The sequence below is a fragment of the Chanos chanos genome, chromosome 2, assembly GCF_902362185.1.
Source record: "Chanos chanos chromosome 2, fChaCha1.1, whole genome shotgun sequence".
Lineage (NCBI taxonomy): Eukaryota > Metazoa > Chordata > Actinopteri > Gonorynchiformes > Chanidae > Chanos > Chanos chanos.
Window position 1 is genome coordinate 14701410 of NC_044496.1, and position 27635 is coordinate 14729044.

The 27635-nt window shown below is 39.8% G+C and overlaps 2 protein-coding genes across 2 annotated transcripts; one reads left to right on the forward strand and one right to left on the reverse strand.

The window, feature by feature from the left end:
* Window positions 1-817: 817 nt before the first annotated feature.
* On the reverse strand, window positions 818-4019 carry fth1a (ferritin, heavy polypeptide 1a). The gene is made up of 5 exons (XM_030766785.1): window positions 3760-4019; window positions 2652-2757; window positions 2105-2251; window positions 1403-1528; window positions 818-1308 (listed from the first exon to the last, which is right to left on the reverse strand). The coding sequence occupies exons 2-5, from the start codon at window positions 2751-2753 to the stop codon at window positions 1150-1152; spliced, it is 534 nt and encodes a 177-aa protein (XP_030622645.1). The 5' UTR covers window positions 2754-2757; window positions 3760-4019; the 3' UTR covers window positions 818-1149.
* A 7615-nt stretch (window positions 4020-11634) lies between these two features.
* On the forward strand, window positions 11635-27427 carry sh3gl3a (SH3-domain GRB2-like 3a). Its single transcript, XM_030764950.1, has 9 exons — window positions 11635-11821; window positions 22852-22920; window positions 23262-23334; window positions 23588-23731; window positions 24173-24306; window positions 24703-24861; window positions 25385-25488; window positions 25733-25857; window positions 27059-27427. The coding sequence occupies exons 1-9, from the start codon at window positions 11777-11779 to the stop codon at window positions 27262-27264; spliced, it is 1059 nt and encodes a 352-aa protein (XP_030620810.1). The 5' UTR covers window positions 11635-11776; the 3' UTR covers window positions 27265-27427.
* The last annotated feature ends 208 nt before the right edge of the window (window positions 27428-27635 follow it).

A 27635-nucleotide genomic window follows, 5' to 3' on the forward strand; every position in this document is an offset into this window, starting at 1 on the left:
CCCTCAGATGCTGAGCTGCCCATGGCCTTTTTGTTTATTCAGGAGTACTCACTGCACCGAGAGGATCTGACAGAACAAAAGAAGACTCAACATTCCCAGAGGAAGAGAAAAGGAGAATGACTACAAGGCTACAACTGCCCATTCCAACTCAATCTCCAATGCCTGCACACAGCCATAACTGTGTATCCAGGACTGGCCTGTATAGCCACTGTTGTCCTCTTTATCCAAATCAAATGCCTTGAATATCTAATCTGTCATACACACAGTACATGTTCAATACTACTTCCTATCTCATTCCCTCAGCCCCCTCATGTATATGTCCCTCTTTTCTCCCACCATCCCCTCATATTCTTAATGCTTTTTCCATTGTTGCCTTCACGTACTTGAATGCCACTTCTCTTTTTCTTGATGTTTTTCTTGTAACGTGACTTATATGGGGTGATTTAATTTTAATTCTCCGGTCTTCATTTCGAAGATCATCTATTGTCGTGAGATGGTACATAAATCATGTCAAAGTCCAGCTTTACTTCAGTCATTGAAGTTTTATCACTGAAGCGTAGGTTTGTCTTCAATAAGGCAGTGTTTCATTAACACTAAAGTGGAGTTCTCATTTAGACACTTTCTTTAGGAAGTTTTGCCATCCAAGCAAGAAACAGCATAAACATAAAACTGTTTGGACTTGATTTTCACTGGAAGTGTGTCTAGTGTAATCTTGTAGTGTTCTCCTAGTGTTTATGAACTACCTCTTGTGGCTTCTAGCCTGATTTAACTTGAAAGCACATACAAAGACATACAATAAATACACAAGAAATCGCGGTCAGAATCCAGAGGGCTCTGTTTATTTGGTTGGATTATAGTATTTGTAATAAAAACACACAGCACATACATAGGCAGGAAACAGGAGAGTCAGCCAAAGGGGATGAGTTTGAGTAAAGATACTGGGAGAAGTGGCTAATGAGGAAGCCCTAATAAAAGAGTGATAATGCCTGAATAGCAAGATATGATCTGGCGTGAGAGGGCTGACTGGCCATTGTCTACCATACAGACACATATATAGAGACCAGTCACACAGACAGAACAGATGGGAGGTCGCCAGATATAGAGCAAAATATATGACAAGATGAAAAAGGCTGGGAGGGGGAGGAGGTTTTAGCTGCTTTCCTTGCCCAGTGTGTGTTTGTCAAACAGGTATTCGGCCATGCCATTCTGAGGAGCACCCATGCGGCGCAGATTGGTCACCCAATCAGCCAGTTCCTTGATGGATTTGACCTGCTCATCCAGGTAGTGTGTTTCAATGAAGTCGCACATCTGGAAAAAGCGGGGATAAGAGAGACGTTAAGAGTCGGAAAGTAATTCATCTTGTTCCTGCATGAGGGTGTGGTGTGTCTGTGTATATACGCACATGGGGGTCATTGCGCTCAGATGCCACTTTGTGCAGGTCAAGCAGGGACTGGTTGACACTCTTCTCCAGCTGAAGGGCACACTCCAAGGCTTCCACACCACTGCCCCACTCATCCCTCTCTGGTTTCTGTAACAGAAACAAAGAGTTTCCCTTTTTGCTCTCCAATAAAACAGAACCTCTATACCATTGTGAATGTGTGCACATCATCTCACACATGTAACCTGCCCATAGTGTGTCCTCCCTGACATGACTGGAGTACAGTAATTATCAAACTGTATTTTATGTATGGGAGTATTTTTTCTCTAAATTCAACAACTGCAATTTAGACTTAGTGAATGGAATATGTCCCTAATCTCTTCTTGTTTCCTCTTACATCTTTCTCTGTGAATCTCCATCCTTGTGTTGGCCATAGTTCCCAACCTCTGACCCTGGGGATATTTATTGGTGTGACTGGCATGTCTCTCTTACACTCTCCCCCTCTAATTATCTATTTTTTGTTTCTCAACCTCTTTCTCTGTGTTTAAACGGCTCTTTCAGTCAGTTAAGGTTAAGACTGTGTGTCTGAGGGAGATAAGAACTCCACCCCAACACTCCCTGTCTATCTCTGCTCGTGGGCCCTAGGTGGAGCTGCAATGTATACATACGCTCACAAACTCTACTTGTACTTCACACACACACACACACACACACACAAACACACACCCTGATGTCCTGCAGGAAGATCCTGCCTCCTCTCTGGTTCTGAACTTTCATCAGTTTTTCAGCATGCTCACGCTCTTCATGAGACTGATGGCGGAAGAACTTTGCAAAGTTAGGCAGTGCCTGGTCATCTCTGTCAAAGTAGTACGCCTGAATGAGTGAAAAAGAGAGTGATAAGGTGGACAAGACAGAAATAAAAGAAGAGAGAGACAAAAAGAAGGAGAATGAGCAGTCATAAAAATCTATTTAAAAAAAAACCAGACAGTTTCTTTGGGTTCAAAGTATGTGTGCTCTGATGACCATGCTATTTGGAAACAAGGTCATAAACCTAATGCACTCAATGTCCTTTCCCATCATCCATTTCCCATAATGTAATCTGAACGCTTCCTCCTAATTTCTTATTCAGTATTTATCTCCTTCCACAGTCAGAGCTCAAATGTCTTCTCCCCACCTCTCCACAACCAATGACCTTGACTTAGGTATTGATCCAGCTTATTTAAAGCCCAAAACCTTACTTTCAGTCTAAATATACATTAAAATGTATTCTCACCATGGAAAGGTAGACATAGGAGGCATACAACTCCAGATTGATCTGGCGGTTGATGGCAGCCTCGCAGTCCTGATGGTAGTTCTGTCTAACCTGGGAGCTCATGTTTCTGAGACACATGCACACACACACACACACACACACACACACACACACACACACACAGTTGGAGAGAGAGAGAGAAAAAAAGATTGTCACGACAATATCATTTCAAGATATTAAAGGTTTTTTTTGTCCTACACTGTGACTAATTTCTTTTGGCTTCTGACTTCACAGGGAGTCTAAGAGTAGAGCAGGTCTCTAGAGTATGCCAGAAACGTAGACAACGTGTTTAATTACTCCTACGTCTACCTTACAGAAAGAATAAAAGTAGGTGCTCACTCATGCTCGCACATAACACATCTACCCGTACACAGACATATTATGAATTTTGCTGGTGGTCTCCAAGACCATGGTATGGCACCAAGGTCTGACTACGGTTATGTCTTTTTAAGAGCTGGTCGGGGACACTAAATTTTCTCTCCATTACTAGCGGAGAACATGTGACCGTGAGCCCGAACGACATCGCTTGGCTTATTCAGATAGCAGTCCTCAAGGGTTTGGCTGTGGCAGCGTGAGTAACAAAACAACATTGTCCAAAGTCCACTGGTGCATTATGAAGCAAGCACGACGGGTTGCCTAACATTTAAGCTCTAAAGATGATACAGACAACGAGCAGTTATGCACAGAGATAAGACAGGACAGCCTACACTGAACAACAAATTATGTGGACTAATAGTTATCTAAAACTATGTTTGTAAACGCGACGCTCGTCGTGCGAGGGGAGGCATAAAACCGACTAAATTTGAGCCCCATCTATCCTAAGTGTTAGAAAACGGCTAGTGGCGAACAGTTTTGCGGTAATTTAACGCTAGTTAACCAAAAGGTTGTCTAGTTTTCCATCTTGGTTCCAAATATTCCAAATTGGCAAACGACCAGAGGCCTAGGATAAGATCACAGCTAACGTTAGCTTGCTGTCTAACTACCTACAAATATCGCTTTAACTGTCTTGTACACGTAGTCTGTTATTTCGCTGGATACTGTAGTAAATGATAAAGGTAACGTAACTTACCTTGATCGAGGTGAGAGTCCTTTAGAAGAGAATATCCTATCTCAAGTCAGCCTGCGTTGGCTAATCTGGCGTGTCGATTTTTATTTTTCAAAGCAAACAAATGCGTACCGAGCTAGAATCAGTTGTCTTAAATTAATTAGCGAAACTGATCAGAATCAATTTTTTGATTATACGAGTAGCGAGACAGCAGTTTGGTTGCCGTTCAAGCACTGTTGAAGCAGGTAACCTTCCCTGTGTCAGTAAAAGCAAATGTAACGCGATTTGACTTTGAGGAGCATTACGCAGCAGGATTTGTATGAGTGACGCAAGAATAAAACAGTGGGAGGTGCATAATCTTCTAATAAACCAATCACAACACAGAAATCGAACAACGTGCCACGAGTAGTTAACTGTTTTTTAATCTACTGTACGAGAGTACTTCAACCTTATTTAACCCGTGCCACACTGCAAAAACAAGAAATCCTGAAGCACACCGCATTCACACCTGCAGACTGAAAAAACACACAAAACACACTAGACACAGCAGTCGTTTTCAATGAAACACCTTTTAGGAAATTTCAGTTTTACATATTTTAATAATTCAGTATTTTGTGAATGAATTGTATTCATTTTCAGTTTTAAAACTGTTTCACATACGTTTACTTCTAGGGATTTTTCACGGCATATCTCACACGAGCGTCATGTTGAGCTTTATGTTGCGAAAAACACTTCATTATAGGAGCTACAAATCATTTGTCTCTGATATTATTTGATGGTCAAAAGGATCCTTCTCATGTATGTATTACAAGTGTTTTATCGTGCCTGTTTTTGTCATGACTGTGCGGCCCCTCGGTAGAATAAAATATCGTCCCATCCAGTAAACCCAACATAATTCAACAGAATTCATCACTTGCTCATTTTGGTTTCGGGTCTGTTATACTGTAAGGTCGCTTGGTCATAATGTCTGTTGTAAAACGCAATGTTAGAATAAACACATACTGAGCTAAATGTAATTGTTGTCGATAGTAAAGAAAGGCTTTGTTCCAGAGTCCCATCTGAATTTCTGGACTGTTTTTAGAAACTCAAGACGATTTGAATGATTATTTTTCGTTCTAGGATGATCGGTTACACCAATTCGTACTTTCCCTGATCCAGGGGATGTGCGTAATTGTGTGCAACTGGTCCATGCGGATCCATTTCCCTCCATTGCTCAGCATTTCCGATCAGCCAAAGACGAAACTAAGGCCAGCTCAAGATGAAATTTTGTTGTATTTAACCAGTGTTGTGCTTGTGAAATAGCACCATGAGAAGCGAAAACTCCACTTGAAAGACTCTTACAAAATTTTGTTTTTATCTGTTCCCTGAATTAAGAAATTTAGGTGTACGTCACGTTTCATGACTCAGCTAAAAGTCTGTCCATTCACCCTTTGCTGGCAGCCAATTTCAAAATACCACAGGAAAAACAAGGCGTACTCAGCATAAACGCTGTGTACATTCCATACAGAATCTGTCAACACCCATTTTCACAATCCAATAAGTTTTCGACGACAACACACTTCACAATAGCCGTCCAGGTTTAAGCAATTTGGTAAATCCTGCTCGGTGAGTGAGGTGGCTGAATCTCTGATATATAGCTTTCACTTAAAACTACAAGAAGTCTGGAGAGAGGGGGACAAACTATCCAAGCTGCAACCAATCCATGTTTCCTGCAGCAGTGACCTGTAGGCTGTGTACAATCTGAAACGTTCACTGTGTAAGGTCTGTGGATATGAGCAGTTTAAGTATGAACGTTACTTGTAGACACAAAGGGATTGAGCGACGCTTGCTGTCCATATGAGTAAGAACAACTGTATGGCATCAAATTGAAAGGTGAATCAGCTGTGAAAATGGTATTGAAACAGTGTGGGTGGCAACAAAACCCGTGAAATAGAAATCTATATGTGAAAATCATCAGTTAATAAAATACCCAAAGTTCAAACGTGAATGCCACCAACTCAAAAAACAGACCTTTGGACAGTTTACACACACATTAAAAAACAAATTCATAGATAAAACATTACCTCTGCATCCCACTCCTCCCTATTACCAAAAATCAGGAATATAATTCCTGAACAGTGATGCTGTTGTAATTATGAGTTAGTGGAGTTCTTTGCCCCATATAAATTTCTTTAATTCATCTATAGACCTTGCACATTAATTGTCATAAATCTATGACAGAGGAATCTTATAATCTTCTGAATACTTCAATGCTGATATCATTCCATTAGTTGTGTTGCTTGTTTTAAGCACCTGTGCTTATTCTCTCATTCCATTCCATGTTTGACCATTGTCAAAATGCCTGCACTCTAGTCAAGCAGTTTGAAGCTAATGAAGGAAATATGAAACAGAGGTGATGAGTAACAGAGTAGGGAAGGGGTAACAGAAATATGGGAAGGAGAAAGAGGAAAAACTTGTGTTCTTACGTGTTTATAGATTTATTTGACATTTTATGATGATATTTGTGCTTCTGTTGCTTCTGAACTGACTGCTAAAATGGTATCTTAAATCTGAAAGACAGAACCCGGGTAGGGGAAGTGTTTCTGCTACGTGTGTTTTAATGTGTACTCGAAGTACTTCTTTGTGTTTTGTAATATGGTGCTACAGAGACATAGCTACATTTCTGTACTTTCAAAATACTCTGAGTACTTAAAACAGTAACAATTATTTTGCGATCTATTTAAATTTCTAACTCAGTAGAATCAGTGTAATATGTGAATTTACATTAAACGCCGCCTGGGCCAGGCGAAAAGCATAATCAAGGATGCATCCCACCCTAACTACGGACTCTTTACCCTCCTCCCATCTGGCAGGCGTTACAAGAGCCTCCGCTCCCGCACCAGCCGGCTCAGGAAGAGCTTCTTTCATGAGGCTGTGATCCTGCTGAACTCCACACCACAGCGCTAAACTTTATTCGCACTCCACTGCACTATCTCTGTACTTTTTATATGCACTGTTTTTCTGCTTTTTTGCACTGGCTTTACCTCTCATATTGTTCAGAGTACCCTATTTATACTGTACACACAACCTACTGTAAATATTTTGTCTATTATGGATATACAACCCATACATATACACTCCTCTTTCCTACTCTGTCAGCTTCGCCTCTATGTATAACATAATTAATATATTATACATGTATACTATCTGTATATATTGCTCACCACTGTTTATAATGCTGTATATACTGTGAGATATAGCATCACTTGCTGCAGTATTCGCTATACCTGCACTTATCTGTAAATAATACTATGGTTTTGCACTTCTGGTTAGATGCTACTGCATTTCATTGGCTTTGTACCTGTACTCTGTGCAATGACAATAAAGTTGAATGTAATCTAATTTTATCTAATCTAACCTAATCAATGTAATATGTGAATAAGCCATACTTGTGTAATAGTTGCTACTGCACACATATTTTAGGGGCCAAGCACTGAAGGTGCAAGGCACCTATTGTAATTGTTAGAATTTTTTACTATTACCCTTTCTGCCACGTTGGTCTATGGCAGCCCACAGAATCTCTAGTTGGATTTTGATTAAATTTGGCACAAACAGTCCGAAGTATCTAGGCATCAAATCTGGGGTCAATCCATCCATCTCTGTAGAGCCACCAACATTTCAAGCTGCATTTTTGCTTATAACTTTTGAACCATTTGTCCTAGGGTTGTGTTCATCCTCCGAGGGTTCTGACCAACAGTTATTCGAAGACTTTTGCTGTCATCCAATGAAATTTGATGGCGAAGACACCAAAAGAGGAAGTGAGCCACATGTCAGCAATGCATGGCACCAAATTGGAGGTCAAACCATCATTCCCTGTTTCACTACCAACAGGCCAAATTTCAGAGTACATTTCTGCTTATAACTATTGAACTGTTTGTCCTATAGTTGTGATCCTTATTTCCCCTGAATCCCTGGGTTATGGTGAATTGAATAGACTCATCCGCTGTATTGGATTTTTGAAAAAAAAAACTAGTCCTAGACCGTTGACCGTAGAACCATCAAAAACACCAATTTGGCATGAATCATCAAGAGAGGGTTCTGACTAGAAGTTGTCGAAAGAATTGTGTTGGGTCAACTGATACAGCCACAGTCATCAAATGAAATTTGATGGTAAAAGACGACAGAGCAGGAAGTGAGTCATATCCCAGCAGAGCTTTGTTGGACTGATGCCAAACTTGGTACACTTTGTTGGTGTTAGGAATGCTGGGTATGCACCAAGGTTCATGAAATTTGGCCACTTGGGGGCACTATACCTCTAAAAATATATATTTAAATCCCCCTTACTCTGGCATATAAGGAGATATTTAAACTAAATTTCTTGTGCTTCATCAAAGTTAAGGATCCTAACTGGGAACTTATGGAAGCTCTGCATCAGCCATTTTGTGTTTCATCCATCTTTGATTTTGTCGAGAACACATTTAACCTTCTCTTCCTAGAGTTATGGCATAATAAGATTTTGTGTATTACCTCTTTGGACCATTGTCTTTACGAGTTGTTAAAAGATAGTTGCCATGTTGAACAATATGGCCGCAGTGTACCCACAAATTCACCCGTGCAGGTGCCATAAAAGAAGAGTGGCCACATCCCTGCAGTGCTTCACTGGCACAAAGCTTGGTACACATGCATACACATGTGAAGTTTAGTGAAATTTAGTGAAATTTGGCCACTTTGAGGTGCTATACTGAAAGATGGGTCTAAAAACCAATGTGTCCATGTACTTCGATTTTAATAACATTTTGTTACAATGGACATTACAAGGCACAGACCACACACAAAGAAAAGCAGATATTGTGACCAGTTTTTTGTAGATCATTACATCATTACATGTCAGGTCCCAACTGAGAAATGAACACGTAGTTCAGTGTCCAAATTGTGTGGCTGCTAAGACACAATCAGTTGATAGCACTTAAAATAGGCACATCTCCTGCACCTTTTGACCTACTGCCACAACTAATACGCTATTTAGTGTTGAAGAAACACTTGGACTTTCCGTATTGGCCTGAATGTAAGAGTTTTTTTTTTGTTTTTAGTTTTGTTTTGTTTTTTTTGTTTTGGTTTGTTTCTATTTCAGAAATTATGGCTAAAGTGGAGTTGTCTTACATTCGAAGACTAGACTTTTTAATGTTATTATACATTAACAACAGCAGATGGTGCCATTTATCTGTAAAATGGTTGCTTTTTATGAGAAGTTTGTTCAGTGGTATTAGAAATCCCAGTAGACTAGTTTTTTTTTATTTTTATTTAAAGAAATAATTCATCTAGAAATGCGATTGCACTTTATTTTCATTTAAATGTGGCAATTTCATTTCAAAGATGCAGAAAATACATCATCGTACCTTGTGTTATACAGTGTTTTTATTACATTGATATCAGATGAAAAGATTTCTTTAATAAACACTCAGTAATGTAAATTATATTGAGGTGTGTGTCCTTCCTTATGATTATGAAATAATTTCACTTCAGTTTCGTAACCTGGCTGTGTGACATTTGAGGATATGCTCTCACGCCAAAGAATTGAGAACTGAGAAAATGATATTCATGAAATGACGCATTTCAGAAAGACAGCTACACATACAGGTCACACGCATGTAACAATCCATTGTAAGTGTTTTCAGATTCATACAATTTCATTTTCTTTACAAATATGCTTAAATACAATTCTTACCACAACAATTTTTTTGTGTCATCTTTGTGTTGTCAAAATACAGAGTAATGCATTTTCTTTTGATACCAGTATTTTGTAGTCCATTTGATATATTCACAATTGAGGCAGTTAGCATTTTTCTAGCAGAATACATTTATATATATATTTGCCCAAACTTGACAGAAGTCATGTTGGACTGGGCCTGACCAGCCCTGGATGCTTCCATTGACTTTATTTCCCTTTCTGTGACATATCATTTGAATGTCTCGTATAAAGCAATAAGTTGCAGTTGCCATTTTGAATGCATATTTATTCTTCTGGACGTTTTTTTGTGTAAATTAGTACAAGAGCATAGACCCTAGTTTGAATGTAATCAGAAATTAATTTTACATTGGGACTTTCAAAAGAATGTATCAGAAAAGCTTGTTTTATTTGAATGTTCTTTAATACAGTTGCATTAAAATTCAGTAAGCACAATAATTTTGGGAGGAACGATTAATGGGTTTGCTTTTCAGTGAATGACAGATTCAATGTTTAACTTGAGAATGTATGAATAATATTAACCCTTGTCTACCCAGAGTTTGGCATTTTTAGGAGCATTTATTGAACTGTGGATAAAAGAAGGTATAAATGTAATAATGTAATAACCGCTTTTTTTGCTATAAGAACAATTGTATTTGCCACACAATTTCTGCCTTGATAGTAAAGAAAAAACAAAAAAAACAAAAAGAAGAGACAACAGAGGCGTACAAAGAATTGGTGTTTTATCGCACGTTGCTTTTGAGCTATGACGCCACTGAGACATGGAAGACATGAGTCAGATGAGAACTTAAACAGCTTTTGTAAAACATGCATTAAATGTGATACTTCCTCTGTTCCCAATATAATGTCTATCATTCAAGAAAACAAACAAATATTATCACATGTTGCATGAAGATATTCACATTATACTATAGGGAGGATATAAAGCTACAATATGAACTGCTGTTGAGTAACTGATTGTGTAATGGGGTCTGTTTCACAGACATTACGCCAGTGGTGGATACATCAGGCATCAGACAGGGACACATTTTGTGTGATTATCAACTATAACAATGAATTTCAAATGTTATACCCAGCCCTGAAAAATGTGATGAGACTGTAAAAGCAGATACCCTGAAGATTTAAACAAACATTAACATGCTTGAGGATTATTTCAAATAAAATGAAACCACAACAGCAGCAACAACAACAACAACAAATACATTAACATGAAACTGCCACTCTCTTTTTTTTTTTGTTCTTTGAGTTATATGTGATTCCTGGGGTATAAAAATGAGCCCAACATGAGAAATCCATTAGGTATTAATCATGACAGAGAGGGGAGGTTTCAGGAGATAGATGATTGATGCTGACCACATAAAAAATAAAAAAAAAAGTCATATGACTTGGGAAAATGATATAATCAGTTAGGGAGAGAAGGTACTTACGTCTTGTCCCTAGGCACGCTGTTGCAAATCATTTGAGAGATAATGAAAAATTCAGGGGCCTAATTAGGACCTGGTTGCATCTTGGAGACACAAAGCCTCTACATCTTACTTTAGATGCCTCCTTCATGTCAGGATTTTGGAGGGCTTGTCAGAGAAAAGGGGCCTCTACTTCAAGTATTAAAACTTTGTGTGTGTGTGTGTTTAATCACGAATTTCGCACTGCTCCGAAAAACATGTATTTCTTTCATGTCACGACAAATCCACTAGGGAGCAGCAAGTATCCTTTGATAAAAAGCATTCATTTCGGCAACAGTTGAGCTTTGAGTAGATTCCGTACAACGTTCAGCATGATTATCTATAATCTGTAAAATGTAAGCAGGAATCACTGTTCATTTCGTAACCATACTGGTTAGCTGTTATTATTGTCGTAACGAAATAAACTCTTCTAAAGTGTATTTTGACTTTTTCCAATACGCTTTGCGGTGGCAACATTTGTTGCTTACATCTCAGTGATAAAATATTTTACTGTACCAGTTTCAAGTTTTACTATTTTCTCTCGGGTGCTTCCCAGTGCCTGGGTTTCCATCAGTTGATGATTCGCACCAATACATAATGTTTAGATGATAAGACTGCTTTCCACCAATTGGGTTTGAGATCCAACCTCCGCTTCTCAGTGCGTGGGGAGAAAAAATCACCGCGAAAGACTGTTTCACAAGCAGGGCGGTCGCCCACGAACCGATGTAAAAGTGTTTGGAACCGATTGTGTGTAGGCCTCCCGTGTTTTCTGTGAGGGATTATCACCCGATTCTACAGCTGTCTTGAAGTCATATTATACCACATCTGTGTCTGTTCTCTGAATCGCCTGTAAAGCGTTTCTTACACTTTGAGGATGTCGGTGGCCGGGTTGAAGAAGCAGTTCCACAAAGCGAGTCAGGTAAGCTGACGCCCGGGGCTTTGTTCGTTATTTTAACACAGTTCTGGAGCCTGAAAGTCTTCATTTACAGTGGAAACAGAGTTTATGTTTGGTTACCCCGTGTTTTATAATAACTGTTTAATAATACCATTAGGCTGACGCTTTCCAAATCGTAAACAGCCACTAGCGGTTTTGGAGTCTCTGTGTTGTTGTTGCTGTAACGTTATTGCCAGTCTTGCGTGCTGCAGCGGTTGTCACTGGAATGCAGCTGCAAAGAGGTATTGGCCAAAACCGTAGCAGCATCTTCACAGCGTTGGGTACATGGAAAACATTATTTGTATCAAATGGCTATTTTTTCTGTTTCTATTCCTCAACACATACAGAGATCACAATGGTTGCACACATAAATGAGCGCTTGTCACAATCCCACAATACCCGGAACAGAGACTTTAGCCTATTAGCCATAGCCGAAGATGTAAGTGAAATGTAAGCTGGCCGTTAAAAGGTTTATTGAATTCGATTGTTACTGAGCTACATAGATGTTACTTGTTCCTGGAGAGTATCATTATTTTGTCAGTAAAGATGGAGAATGCAAATCTTATTTTGATACATTTTATGCATTGAAACGGTTTTGCTAACCGAATCTGTTATACGAAGTCTTCATTATGTCTCGCTGATGCGAGATAACTATAGTTGTGTAAAAATGATAAGTTACTTCCTCAGATTTATTTGCACGTAAAGTAATGCAGGCCAAACGAAGATCACAAAAATACTATGAAAATGGATGATTGGTCATCTGTCAACGACTTTACGTCTTCTAAATTGCTTTGTTTATTATTGCTACCGTACCGTTATCACAATTAGTATAGGCCAGCAATAGGTAACCGCCTATCCTCTGATTTGTGATAAACAAAGACAAAGGGAATTGTTCAAAGGTGAATGAGTAAGATTTTGACTGTACTGTTAACTAATAGGAGAATAAAATTAAATCATAAATGAATACTTAAGCAACAATGCATTGTTATTTTATTTATCCCTTAGTAATGCCACTTAACTCTCTTAGGGAGTATTCCAAGTTGAACCGTAGTCAAAAACTCAACAGTGTGTTAAATGATTTGACCACCATTAAATTTTAAATTAACTTGTAAATCCATCAAGTAGACTTAATGTGGTATCTACCTAAGCTTATTTAATTAATTAGCCTTCTGTTTTACATAGATGGGAAAAGTGAAATGCCTTTGGGCTTACAACAGACAGACTTACAACTTTGACAGAATTTGGCAAGAATGATCATAACTAAAAGTATGATGCAAGAGCTGTTGGTAGACAGCAGATACAGAATTATGTTAAATCTTTTAAGCTTCATCTTATCAGTTTAGATTTTGAAAACATAAACACATGAGTGGTAGCATATGCTAAACATGAACTGAATTGGTAGAAAATTTAAAAACGAAATATTTTTTATCACATACTTTTGTTAAAGGGACCATGCTGCGTGGTTTGAAGACTTCCTATATGATTCTGAGGGTCAATTTAGAGCACCCAGTGTCATCAGGAGCACTAGAGAGTGATCAGACTATTTGTGAACAAGAGAGAGACATAGGAGAGGCATAGAAAACGGAGCACACAAGACCACTCCTCTACAGTCATGTAGTAGAACCCAGGGCAGAATCTCACTTGCATAGACATGATGACATTAGTATGAATTTGAACAAGCCTTAGCATGTCACAGGAGTTATAGATCTGGTTTAGTGATTCATGCTGTTAGACTCACTCACATGTGTAGATGTTTGTAGATTGTTTTTGTAGTGCTGTTATTATGAAAGATACAGTCCAGCATAAGACATTTACATCCATTTTGATGTAGTGAACAGAGAATAATCTTTACATGAACTCTACATTTACAGTATAACTGTTCGACATACATTGTCATGACAGTGTTTACATAACACATCATTTTGTTTGGCTTGTGTGTTTGGCTGTCTGTACTCACTGTCCACTGACCACTGAATTATGAAAAACAGCTTGTAGATTTTAGGAGAATGAGATGACTCAAGTAACACGATTGTAACATGATTTTATACACGAAAATGATGCATTGTAACAGTTGCTATCTCTTCGAAAGAAAAGGACACTTGAAGAACACTAAGGACTAGCCTACCATGCAAAGATAACTTCATAAAGTACAAAAATTACAGAACTTCTTGTTTGATGAAGTGTGAGTAAGTAAGAAAGAGCTTAATCAACAGGTACAAGTCGAAGTGAAATTGTGAACTGTGTATTTGTTGATCTCTTCTGACTGGACTCTTAAATGCCTAAATACTCCCAAAAGCTAAACTGTGAAGAAAACATTCCGATAAAAGTTTTAATCAGTTTTCCATCACTTTGTTTTCAAACAACCTGCAGCGCTTTACCGATTGCTTTTCCATTAAAAACAGCAGGAGATCCCAAGTGTATTTTCCTGTTATTGGGTCTGAGTAAACCTTTTCTGCTTTGTGTTGGAATGCTGGAGTATGACCACACAGCTGAATAAACAGATGTTGGACAGGACTGTTTTCACATTCATCGGCCTTGCTTATTTTGTCGCCATGAAACGTGAAATCTGTCAGCTACTGAATTGCCTAAACTCTCTAGCTTCATTTGATGAAGAGGAATCAAATTTCACTTGTTGTTTTACAGTCAAAACCAGTGAAGCAAGAGAAGCCCATTTTTGGTAGGTTATCCTGCAAAGTAAAGTTTCCTTTACTGTAAAGTAAAGTTTCTGGCTCTGGTGTTGCCCCTCATCGGCCGCACGTGGCTATCGTGGCAGTGCTGTTTACTGATTGGTTGAGAGTTGGTTTACTGACTGACACATTTCTGGCACCCACTGAAAAACGTTAGGAGTTCCCCTGGGTTTCAGCCTATCAAACCAGCAAATTTCAAATGTCACTTTATCATAGTAAACTACTTTCTTACTTTTATACAGTTATTTAATGAACATTCTTTCTGCGTTTCTCTCTGTGATCTTTATGTGATGCTTCGGATCTAGCCTGGCTAACCGTGAGCCAAATAACAGATGTAACACTAGGTGCTGTGTAGTGTTAAAACAATACACAGTGGTGGGACATCGGAAATGTTTGATGATATAGGCTGACCCTTATGATGTGAAGAATTTTCTCCTGGCTGTAAAAGCAAACTTCACAATGTTCACGCTACATGTATGAACCACGTCGCTATGCCTCAGCATACATTTGAATTGCGCGTTGAAATAAAACCCCTACTTTCACTTGGTGGGACTTCTATCATTCACAGCACAGGAACGAAAAAAATGTGTGTTTGCTAACCTTAAGCATGTGAAAGTTGTGCATGATATTAGGCAGACGGACTGTATTGAGTTACTGGCTTAAATTTGTTAAAATTTATCTTTATTCTTGTACACAGGCTCAGAATGGAGAGTGCTGCGCTGCACAAACACATTCATGTGTCGTAATAGACTTGTTAGAAAGTGGAGTAGTAATTGGAAAACACGGAGGTAGAGCTTTTGACAAACTTACTCACCCATTGTCAATAAGATAACAGGACAGCCAGACCCGATAGCGCAATTTGATGAATAACCCTGTCGAATGCCTCTCTATCACGGTATGTTCACACCGCTCTTGAAGAGCTTTTGTCAAAGAGAGACATTTGTGAGGATGTAATGTATAACAAGGGCGGTATGAAATTTTAATGATTCTGCTTTACTGCCAGTCAACAGCATGGCTTATAAAGTTTTCAGCAGTCACGTGTTCTCCGGCTGTCAGATCTCTCATTATTGCCAAACCCTTTTGGCCATTTCTACTCAAGCAGCTTGTGTCCAGAAGTAGGTAGAAAATTGAATGGAAAACAGATGAACAATGTTTCTCTGACCCCCATTGAAATTCTGGGAATGCACCCTTGTAGGTTTCACAGAAAAGTAATAAAACCGAAAGAAACAACTGGAACACGGCCACCTTCATGCCTTGTCTCAAGAATGCAGTGTTCTCTTTAAATCTATGATAGGACCTCCAACAAAAATAATGTTCTGAAACATTTTTTTTCAGTATGTAAAGAGGGAGGTCACATTGTCAGTTTATCTTGTTTATCCTGCTCAGTAATGCGAGACTAAAGGTAGTCTGTATTGACATTTTACTCAGTTTTGTTTCAATAGGCCACATTTCACAACACATCCGCTTTCGGCACTCCGTAAGCGAGAGTCCAGTATTAGGTGGATCTGAGGTGAGTAGAAGTTCCCTCTGAGATGACTATAGTAAGTCTATAGTGGGTGTGTATGTTTTCCCTTTTCCACTCACCTGCTATTGATAAAGCAAATGGACTTTGAGATTCAACATCAGTACAAAGCAGAGCATTCTACGTGGACCTTTCTGCGAAAAGCATTTTGGCAAGTGCAGGTTTATGCAGACAGCAGTGAATCTGTCTTTGTTGCAGTGGCAGTAGCCAGAGGGGATGTTTACACGGCTCCTCTGTGTTATTTCCAGCTCATTCAATATTAATTATGTTGAATCGATACAAAGCAGTGAGAGGTGTGTGACATATGATTCCTCACAGAGCCATCCTCTGGTATTACCTGCTTTACTGACTGCTCCCACACCACTGCCATCCAACCTCAGTGCAGCTGGTCAAGGCCAGATTCTGGTATTTTGTTTGTTTGTAAGAAAAATGAGTGGAATGTTAACTCATCTCCGGAGCCACGAGCAGTCTCTCTCATAGAGGAGTCGAAGTAAGATAATTCTTCATCACTCCGACAAGCTGCCGAATGATGAAATTAATGGAGTGTCCCTGCGCATGTTACCAAGTTTCACGAGCTTGCTGACGGTGAGGTACTGGTTGTAGTGTGGATTAGATGAATGCTCTTGGCAAGTCACTAGAACAGTGTTAAAATGATGGAGCCACACTGGTGCAGTCTCTCCCATCTCTGCATTCCATGTCTATATGTCAGAGGCCTTTCATACCACCCAGAGACATTTGTGCAGGAGAGGAGAAAAGTCTTCCACTAGCAGCCTTGTTTATTCCCTACCAAAACAAGCACAGGGAAAATGGGATATTCTCAGCCAGATCAGGCTTGCGCAAATGTGTCTGTGAAGAAGCACTGCAGAAACACAGCAGACATAGACTCAGCACACTGCTGTCACACTATATCGCACGACAAGGTACAGCACACGCAAACTCAAAAGAGCACCCTGTCCTCTTGTGCAAGCTCAGCTTCTTCACCTACATTTTCCTTTGGTAGGTTTCATAGAATTATAGAGTTAAACAAGCAGTGTTTTTGTTTGTCGATAACTTGCTGCATATTAGTTTTTAAGTCTTAGAGAGACATATGTTAAAAGGGATCATTCTGGATCTGAGTGGTAATTGGCTGAGACATGCGAGGCCAAACTCCCCACCACAATCACACCTAGTACATGTTTAACACTACACACTCACTGTACATTGTTTAAATGTTAGCTGTTGTGTTTGCTTGCCAAAAATTAGTAGTGATGCTTGCAGGTGAACTTTCTGTTACCTGGCAACGGTGTCTCATTTGCACAGTACTTTCTCTGTGCCAGGTACTAGCCTAAATTTTTGCCACTGTCATAAATTTTGAATATTTTGCTTACTTAAAATAGCCTTCAATTAACATTTTCAGGGGCACAGCCTGTTATGTGCCATACGGCTGAGTGTAGATCATATATTTTGCACGTTCTATGTTTTTTGTTATTTGTTTTTTTTTTTTGTTTGTTTTTTTGTCTTTCACCATCATTAATATTGACTGCTCACTGAGAAAGACAGAAATCTCATGAAAAATACGGGATTTTGGGACTGAAGGCCACAAACCAGTGTTCAGTGGATTTGGCGTGGCTTCCCTAGATCCTTAGATTAGCCTCTGTTGAAATTTCAGTCCAGTGTGTGTCAAATTTCTGTTTGAGAGGTGTCCTCAATCAGAGCAATGGTTGCAAAGACTGCCAGTCCATGAGACTCATGAGACTGATTCATACCCACTTGACAGGTAAAAAAAATGTGCTTCTAAAAAGAAACACGAGTAAAAATGATGGAGAATCATAACTCTATATATTCGTGTATTCCAGGTAGAACCAAATTGTACCATTCAGTTTCATACTTGAATGACTTTTGCTTTACAGACTGAACACCTGTGAATGAACTAGGGCTTTGGTTTCTTTGATGTCATTGCAGGATGTATGAAACAGTTTGCTGCGTTAAATATGTGCCTGCGTAATGGCAGTGATGAAACCTGAGTTTAGTTCATTTTAAAAGGACTTTGCGTTGCCTTTCAGCGTACGCTTGCATATCCCATTTCTTACGTCATTTGGACTTTGCACCAGAAACTGCAAATTGGATGTGGGAAAAAAAAAAAAACCTGAGCATGAGCACACAATCTGCCCCGATCATTTCTCTGAATAATTAACATTACTATTTCCTTCCTCAGATTCTGGCAGGTCTTTGGGTTGAGATTCAGTTGTATTCGATCGGTGATCAGCGCTCGGGCATATCGATTCCTCTTCACTTTTTCAATTTATTTTATGTCTCATTTAGCAGCTTGATGAAAAGGCCCTCCACCAGGAAGAGAAGCGTAAGCCATTAGACTGTTGCTTAACATGAGTGTCTCAGGCCTCTAAGTGTCTCACAACTGACATGTTTAGAAAACACATCATCCTATATTGCTGTGTGTTACCATTTTGTGCATATCTCAGGATCTCCCTGGAAACAGTTTTAATGGAGGCCTGGCTGGGAACTTAAAGACTTGGTTGAAACAACAGGAGTATGCACAAGGAGAATTCTCTCTTTGCAAAGTCTTGAGTTATTAGCAACAGTGTCCAGTAGGTATCTGTAAAGTATTTGTTAATGTACAGCAACAGTCTGTTGTTTTAGGACTGAACGATATTAAATAAATATAGGCATTCCCATTTGAGGATGGCTGGTCACAAAACAGGTAATGTTTGAGATTTTAATCAGACATACAAATCAGACCATTTTGCCATTTCTGTTGTTTTTGGGATGTTAACTTGTCAGAAGTGATATACAAGTTGTTACTGAACATGTGATAGAAGTTAGCCCTAGAGCTCAATGAATTCTGTGTAACTAACATCTTGTTGGGGAGACCTCAGCTTTTTCGTTGTGCCTTTCAAGACAGTGAATTTTCAAATAAAATCCCCCTGAAATAATAGTACCTCTACAGAGAAACGGCACTCGTGCATATTTTCTTATGTAGTTTTCTTTATAGATGACGGAAAAGGAGTGTTCGCTAAGATGTAAGGTCCTCTTTTCATTAAAGCAGCGCATTGTCTTTGTTCTCAAGAGAGGAAACTGTTTTCTGTGCTCCTGCGGTGAGCTGGCTCTTTCTTAAGAGCTTCTCTTTAAACTATTGCCATTGCGTTGTGTGCTATGTGCAGGAAATTGCGTGGCCAAAGAACACTCAGTCTTTGATTGTGTTCATTTGAACTCAGCCCAGAGGGTCCTGACCCTGACTCAGAACTTCAGTTTGGATGAATTTCCTGCTGGTCCTTTTGTGATTTTCCTAAATTCTTGAATTGACGTCAGCTGTAAATTACTGGCAGCCATGATATGCACACCTTTGTTAATGACAGAGAATAGTAGCCGCATCCAGAAGGAGACTACATGACGCTGAAGTCAGACTGATTTGCCACGGTTTCATCCCTTGTCACATGCAGTGATAACAGGGAATTAGACTGGGAAGTAGTTTCCCAGAACACGCCCATACTTATTAGTCACTGTACAGCTGTGCTCATTACAGATAATAATCAGGTATCAACTCCCAGCATGCTGCTTTGCTCACCCGCCCTACTACAATACCATGATGTCATCTCAGAGCTGAGCGGCATGACTGGCCCTGGTTTAACTGTGAATACTGCCACAATTTAAAAGGATTGTGAGTCCTAACACGGAGCCAGCTACCCATTTCACTGTGATAATATTCACAGCGTGTGTGTGTGTGTGTAGGCCTACTTATGTAATGTTTTATGTATGTAGGTTATTGTGTTCTAACCTACATTATAGGGGGTGTTTTGACTTTTGTGATTTCCAGCTGAAACACTGTACATGTATCATACCGAGCTTGGTGTCTTCCTCCACATGTTATGGTATTTTGCCTTACTATGCCACAGTTAGACACTGTGCTCCGTTAGTGATTGTAGCACTGTAATGTTTTTGTGAGAACCACTGAGCCCAGTTTTGAAGCTTGCAGCAATATCATCACGTTAGGTTAGGGTTTTTTTTTTTTCCTCTTCGTGTTGGGCTAATTTTACCCTGACCCAGTTACTGGTTTTGTGTTTTGTGCCAGAAAGCTACAGAGAATGATACCATTGGGGATAAGGTCCATATTTTTGTGCCGTGGGCAGTCCTCTTAATTGGCCCGTGTTTGCTTCACTGCAGTGTGCTGTGTGACATTCCTGTCTGATTCACTCATTTATAATACTTATGACAACTGCTGACCTCTTGAAAACAGTTTCTTCAGATATTGTCTGTAATACCACCATGAAAGGATTTCGTCAGTGACAACATAACTCAAGCCATGTTAAGTTCTCATTAAGTTCTTCCTGACCTACTGATTAATTACTGGAACTTTCTCTGTTATTATTTGGTGTGGTAATCGTATCCGCATTCTAGAACACATCTATAATACAGTCATTATGCTAAAACATCACTAAAGCGAGTGTTTTCTGACAGTTTGCCAAAGCATGTCCGTGTGGGATGGCCGCCTACACGCATAGCTGCCTACCCACACACAGAACAGCAAGTGTTTCAACCAGACTACTAGCGGCAATTGAATAATGCTAGTAAATGTGGTTGCTGGATGGCTGAAATCTCTCCATCATTCCAGAAAGACAACATGTAGTTTTACGGTTTGGAACAGTGGGCCAAATAATGTCACTGTCATTTTCAAACCACCCTTTTTTGAACTGACCTTGAAGTCACTTGGTGCTGCTAATTGCCTGACAGACTTCGTTTCTGCTTTCAATAACATCGACCCATTTTTCCTGTCTAGAGAAGTAAGTGTGGTTTGGCATGATGTCACTGCAGATAGACGGAGCTGTCTTGTTTTAGCTGCTAAGTTGCTAATTGGACAGGTTACTTAAGTACACCCGGTACCTTGTAAGACAAATTATCACTATGCTATATTTAGCTGCCTCATGACAAGACTGGCATACTGCTCTCTATCATTGCTAATGGTACCGCGACACAGTGGTAAAGTGAGAAGATTTCAAGCAGGATGTTCATTATCTTTTGACATTTTATCTCATAATCTTCTCTTTTTCTCTAATTAGCGCGCTTTCTCTCTCTCTCTCTATTTCATCTCTTTTGTTTTCTTTCTGTCTCAAGATCCTTTCTGACATATTTTGTCTTCTAACGATGTCCGGTTTTATTTGGGCTTTTTTTCACTGGTAAGGTCAGTCAACATGTAGTGATGGGAAAAGTAGAGCTGAATCAGCTAAGCTGCTGTCATTGTTTTGACTCACTGTGGTGTCACTTCCTTCCACGATGACTGTGGAGTGCATGTAGTTTTTACCACTTCCTTGTTTAGGCCTCGGTCCTTTTCATGGAGAGACTAACAATTTTTACAATTTTCTTTCTTTTGTTTTCTAGGCAAGTATTTCATAGGTGTAGCCTAATATCTGGTCATAGCCTAGTCTTCAACTGATGCAACATTGCCTTGGTTAAATGTTAAATGGAGTTATGTTCTGTCTGTCCATCAGAGCACAATTTAAGGTCTCTCATTTAATTCTTGATAGCATATGCTTATACTGCGAACACTTTTTTTAAAAATTATTATTATTTTGGAAAGCTGACATTGTTTCAGTACATTGAGCTCTTTAACTCACAGCATGTGGGCTGATGTACCTGCCTCCACATACAACACTGCAATACAGCACCTCTTAGTAACAGTCAATAGTGTAAGCAGGCCCTGTCTCAGATCAGCGTGTTTTAGTCCTGAGTCTTTGCCAGCTCACGTAACCTACTGCCCTCCATTCTGACAGAGGGCATGTGCCCAGCAGTATTGGACCGCTTACAGGTCTTCACTCAACTATGCTAGAAACAATACACAGACAATACATCTGCACAGTTGTTCAAATGATTTAAAGATCGATTAGTGAACTGTTCTTTGTGTATCTGTAATGGGAGAATCCATCTGTAGACTTCATTAAGGCTCATTTGATATTGAGTCCATACTGTTGCTTTGTCATCTGACTTCGAGAAAGATTATCATTCATAAATGGAGGATTGAGTTGAGTAATTTGATATATCATTTGATACTGAGATAAATTAATGCTTTCTCTTCTCTGATGTATTTTCACTGACCTTCTTGGTGCATGCATTAGCCTAATTTCTTTTCTTTTTCTGCTATGCTTGCTATGTTAATCTTCTTAGTGATGCAAAGAATGGTTAGTTGAACTGAATCAGAGGGCCTGGTTCACAGGCTTAGGGTTTGTCAAAGTGACTGTCAGACCTATGTGTGGGCTTGTTTGCTGACACTTAAACTGACAGCACTGTGCATGTTGCGACACATTTGAACTTTAAATTCACATTTTTGAGCGAACCAGAGATGCCACAAGGCTGATGATATCATGTTGTTTCACTGACGGTAAAGAAAAGAAGTGTCATCTGGACCGTCCCATTTATGAAACTGTGGTTGACATGTGGGGTAATGGCTTGGCATAGGCAAGTTAGTAGAGAACAGATCTATACAACAATACAATTATCTACCTAGTCACACTGAACATCAGTCATTTCTCTTATAGTGCAGCATGCTGACATTAAGGGAAAAACAAAGAAACAAAAAGAGAACAGCAGTAAAGGTTCATGGAAAGGTCAGAGACTTAATAAAGATGGAGACTGAACGAAGGGTGAGGGGGTCCTGTCTGTTTCCTGTCTGTTAGTGGAGCAGAGCAGGGTCTCTCTCACGGCAGGAGACCCTGTATGATGTCCACTGATAACAATATCCTGATTCCATGGTCTGCTTACTGTCATTCTCCAACACCACTCAGTCCCCTGATCTCTCTCTCTCTGTCTCTCTGCTGTAGCTTTTGAGTGAGAAGATTAGTGGTGCAGAGGGGACCAAGTTGGATGAAGACTTCATGGAGATGGAGCGGGTAAGGCCCACACTGGGCTCATTAAAAGCCTGAGTCCTCCTGTGTCACAAATCTCTGACAATTGTTTTGTTTTGGATAAAATGGGTATAAGAACCACTGGCTAAAACCTCTATTTCCATCCTCTTAATGAAATCACAGTATTTTTCATTTCAAGTGAATCCCTTGTGATAAACACAGGCATCTCACATAATCTCTAACGTTACTGTGAAAACATTGAAAAAAATCTTGTTCCTCAAAAGTGTCTCTCTGTTTTACTCTGCAAAAACTCACAGCACAATGCATGTGTCATAGATATTTGTCCTGGCTGCAGTTTTCCCTAACTTGATTTTATCTCTGTCCAGAAAATAGATGTCACCAACAAGTCTGTCTTTGAGCTGCTGAGCAAAACCACAGAATATCTCCAACCAAACCCAGGTATAGAGCCACTGACTCATCTTTTTAAAGACTTATGACATTGAATGTGTTTGTGAATGTGAATGTTGTTTTATCCCCTGCAAAATACACATAACTGGGAATGTTCTGTGCTCCGTCTTAATAGAATGATGCTTTCACAAAAGTCAGAACGCCATAAGTAACATTACCTGTGTTTGTGACATGGCTGTGTTGTCCAGACTCACATGAACATGGTTGGTGACAATTGCAAACAAATGTGTTTATTCGCCTGTAGCGTCTAGGGCCAAACTGGGCATGCTCAACACCGTGTCTAAGATCAGAGGACAAGTGAAGACAACAGGCTATCCCCAGACGGAGGGGCTTCTGGGAGAGTGTATGCTGAGATATGGCCGGGAGCTGGGGGAGGAGTCCTCATTCGGTACAGTTAACCGTTTCAGGTTTCATACAGCTCACAGCACCACATGAACCTCGACCAGTAGCAACGGATGTTCTGGTTCACAGAGTCACGTAGTCTCCTTACCGCCCCCCCATTTCTTTCTTTTTTCTTCTCTCACGCTTCCTGTAATTCAAGTGTTTATGTTACAGTTTAACTCAACTCTGACATCTAGTGTACAGTACAAACATGAGTTATTTGACAGTAATAGGTTCAACTTGCTTACCTCTGACTTCTTCATAACTGTATGCATGACTGAAAAAATGAATAAAACTATAGATTCTTCAGTTGTATTGTACATGCTGCCATACATTGTTCTAAAAGTCAAAGGTAACATGTGCACCTGTAAGAGAAGATGAGTGCTTTCAGTGCAGTGCTGTCTCCGCTGTGCTGTTTTTATTGAGGTGACTGGTGTGTTGTTGACAGGCTGTGCACTTGTGGACATTGGAGAAGCTATGAAACAGTTAGCTGAAGTGAAAGACTCGTTGGATATCGGTGTCAAACAAAACTTCATTGATCCTCTGCAGACACTGCAGGAAAAAGATCTGAAAGAGATTGGGGTAAGACGTTTTCTTCTGCACCAGGAATAAAAGCCTGAATGGAAGAGAGAGACAAATAGAAGTACAATCTGTCCTGCTATCAGTGAGACGGAAAAGAACAATCACTGTGAAGGTTTTAGAGTGTTGTAATGTACTGTAGGGCTTAGTAATTGAATGTTACATGGCATGGGATGTTTGCCAGTTAAGCACTAGCATCTGTTTTAGTCACTTTAAAACCCTGACATATCTTTCACAGTACATTTTCACCAAATGGTCACATGAAGGTCTTAAATATTCCACGTAATCTCCTAATTTACCCAGTTTACGGTTTTTAATGTGGTTTTGTATTGAAGTGCTCAGGATTAAACCGTCTCTCTCTTGCCGACCCAGTAAGTTTCTCTCTCTCTGTCCTCACAGCACCATCTGAAAAAGCTGGAGGGACGGCGGTTAGACTTCGACTATAAGAAGAAGCGGCAGGGCAAAATTCCTGATGAGGAAATCCGGCAGGCGGTGGAGAAATTTGAGGAATCCAAAGAGCTTGCAGAGAGAAGCATGTTCAGCTTCTTAGAGAATGACGTGAGTACCTAAAAGCACAAACGCAGTACCGAACAGAATGTTGTAAAATATGCTTATTACCGTAATGGGGTCCGTGAGCAACACAGCTGGCTAAAGCAGCAGTATGCAGTACAGACACGCATACTCCATTTAAGACTCAGTATTTGAATCCCTGCTTTGCAACGGTAGCACACTGTTGCTGGGGGTTCGAGAGAACACAATCAGCTCTTCGACTTGCGGGCTTGTTAGTAGTTACTGACATGTACCTGTGTCGTGGGAATTGTCACACAGAGGTCTGCTCTCAGTGTGATTCATTGGTCAATGATGCCACAGAGCTTATGGCTTGAAATGGTTGAGGCAATCACAGTGTGAGCGACTGTGGATAACTGGGTATTGTGGAGAAAACAGCAGGAGGTTAAGAAATATCCTTTTGTTTTGTTTTATCTTGTGTGTTTGTTGTCACAGTTGTTCTGAGAGAGCTGATTTCTCCTCAGTGTGTCCTGAGCCTGATTCTCTTGTTGTCTTCCCCCTTCTCTTTCCACAGGTGGAGCAGGTCAGTCAGTTAGCAGCCCTGATCGAGGCAGCGTTAGATTACCACCGCCAGTCAGCGGAGATACTGGAAGAACTCAACAGTAAAATACAGGACAGGTAAAGCTGTTACTCACACCTAAACTGGGTTGTTAAGAGTTCAGGGTGGCACCACCACACTACTATACTGCCTCATGGTTAATGCTAAATGCATGCCATGGCTAAAACCTCCATCCACATGCTATTGTATTTCACAAGAATTTCCCTCATATTTTCTCTCTATTTTTTCTTGTACTTCATTGACACTGCTGTCCTGTGAAGTAAGGTATAACCATACACCAATTTCTGGGTCATATTCCCACAGGATAGCTACAGCAAGCAGCCTCCCTAAAAAAGAGTTCAAACCAAAGTCCATTATATCCAGCATAGAGGAAATCGACAACTCCCAGCACAACGGACTTTCATACAGCTCATCGGTCAAGTCCTCAGGTAGGGAGTTATTTTTCTGTATTAAAGAAATATGAATACATAGAAATTGGATACCCTCGTTTTAACAAACATGCCATTTCTCATTTCTGCGCTGCTGTCGTTGTAATATATCCTTTTTGTGGTTTCTCAGGTCAGAGACTGTGGCTGTGTGTTTTTCCTTGTTTAGAGCAGTGTTGTGAGCACAGAACTGATATTTTTCCAGGATCTCAGCAATGCTGAGTGTGACATGGACTTTACTAAAGGACTCTTTATTAAAAGACTGTAGTGATTCACTAAGGCAGAGATACTCTGGGGTTTATTCTGTCAGTTGTCCTCTGTAACCTTCCTCTGTTCTCTGCAGATATCCAGGTCAACCATACTGTAAATGGAAAAAGTAGGTGTTTCAATCTTTATGGTTTCAAAAAATTATAAACTTTAAAGTTTATTGATTAAGTGTTTTCATATTCTTACTGCTGTTTTGCTTTCGCAAAATTTCTTGTTTGATCTGGGTTGTTTACAGAGTTTGTCCATTGTATGCTTTATCAAATCATTTTTACTGGAGCTTTAGAAAGAATTATAGTTTTCAAAACCATTGCTCATTTTGCCCTCTAGTGGCATTAATATAGCACAGCATTTTGGGAGTAAAACAGTTTAACCTGTGGCTTAGCTTCAGTTCTGCCAAATCTCAAAAATTTCCCTGAGGTGATGTGGGATTTTTTAAATTTTTTTTGGGATGTGTGGTACACAAATCTTTCATTCTTTTTGTTTTACATTTACTCATGACTCAAAGCTCTGTGTTTTGTGTGATGTAAGCTGCCTCTCTTCATAGTCAGTGTGTATCATGAGTGTGTCCGCCTCATGTCTCATCTCCATCATTTATTTTCATCCAGCTGATCAGTTCACCCCCATGTCCCTGGTATGGCCTGAGAGCCCCAATGGGAACGGTGAGTACTGCTTAATCCCTGAGCTACTGGCTATAGGATCACCAGTCCATCTGCCCACTGACATGCTCACATAGTTATTTACGCCTTTTTGATTTTCTTTGTGCTGTTAGAGTGTTCCAGAGTGTGTACCATGGGCTGCAAGTCCAACATGCTGTCATACAAGTCACCAGATCTCTATATCTGTCGCTGAGGTTTCTTTAGTCTCCAGGTTATCTCCTGTTTGTCATTAATATTGGATATTGGACTCTCTCCCTCTCTCTCTCTCTGTGTGTGTCCAGAATCAGAGCTGCAAATGGATCAGCCATGCTGTAGGTCCCTCTATGACTTTGAACCAGAGAACCAGGGAGAGCTAGGCTTCAAGGAGGGAGACATCATCATCCTGACCAACCAGATTGATGAGAACTGGTACGAGGGCATGATCAACGGCGAATCGGGCTTTTTCCCCATCAACTACGTCGAAGTCCTAGTGCCTTTGCCACAATGAACATCACTGGTGAATCCAGCCTTCAGCACAATCCACAGACTCTAAACTCTTAAATCCATTCACCCTGATACATTTCAGCAGTGTTGTCCTCCACTGAAGCTTTGCTTTGACCACAGACATTTTAAATCTTCTATTGTTCAATATTTATTTTTTACTTCTCTTCTTTTTTTTGGTCATGATTTATTTTACATAGAACTAATTTTCATTTTACTGAATGCAGTAACCTGTGTTTGTCTCTGACTTCTCTTAGCTCGCTTGCTAGTTGATTGTTTGTCTGTTTGTTTGTTTGGAGAACATGTCACGTACTATGGGGCTGCTTTGTCTTTTTTTTTGTCTGTCTCTGTACATTTCCCTCTCTGCTGTAATGTAGA

Coding starts and splice junctions, on each gene's coding strand:
- fth1a (XM_030766785.1), bottom strand. CDS start 2,753: ATGAGCTCCCAGGTTAGACAGAACTACCATCAGGACTGCGAGGCTGCC. Junction 2,252..2,651: donor CCTATGTCTACCTTTCCATG/GTGAGAATACAT, acceptor TCACTCATTCAG/GCGTACTACTTTGACAGAGA. Junction 1,309..1,402: donor CTGAGCGCAATGACCCCCAT/GTGCGTATATAC, acceptor CGCTTTTTCCAG/ATGTGCGACTTCATTGAAAC.
- sh3gl3a (XM_030764950.1), top strand. CDS start 11,777: ATGTCGGTGGCCGGGTTGAAGAAGCAGTTCCACAAAGCGAGTCAG. Junction 23,335..23,587: donor ATATCTCCAACCAAACCCAG/GTATAGAGCCAC, acceptor ATTCGCCTGTAG/CGTCTAGGGCCAAACTGGGC. Junction 25,489..25,732: donor AACAGTAAAATACAGGACAG/GTAAAGCTGTTA, acceptor ATATTCCCACAG/GATAGCTACAGCAAGCAGCC.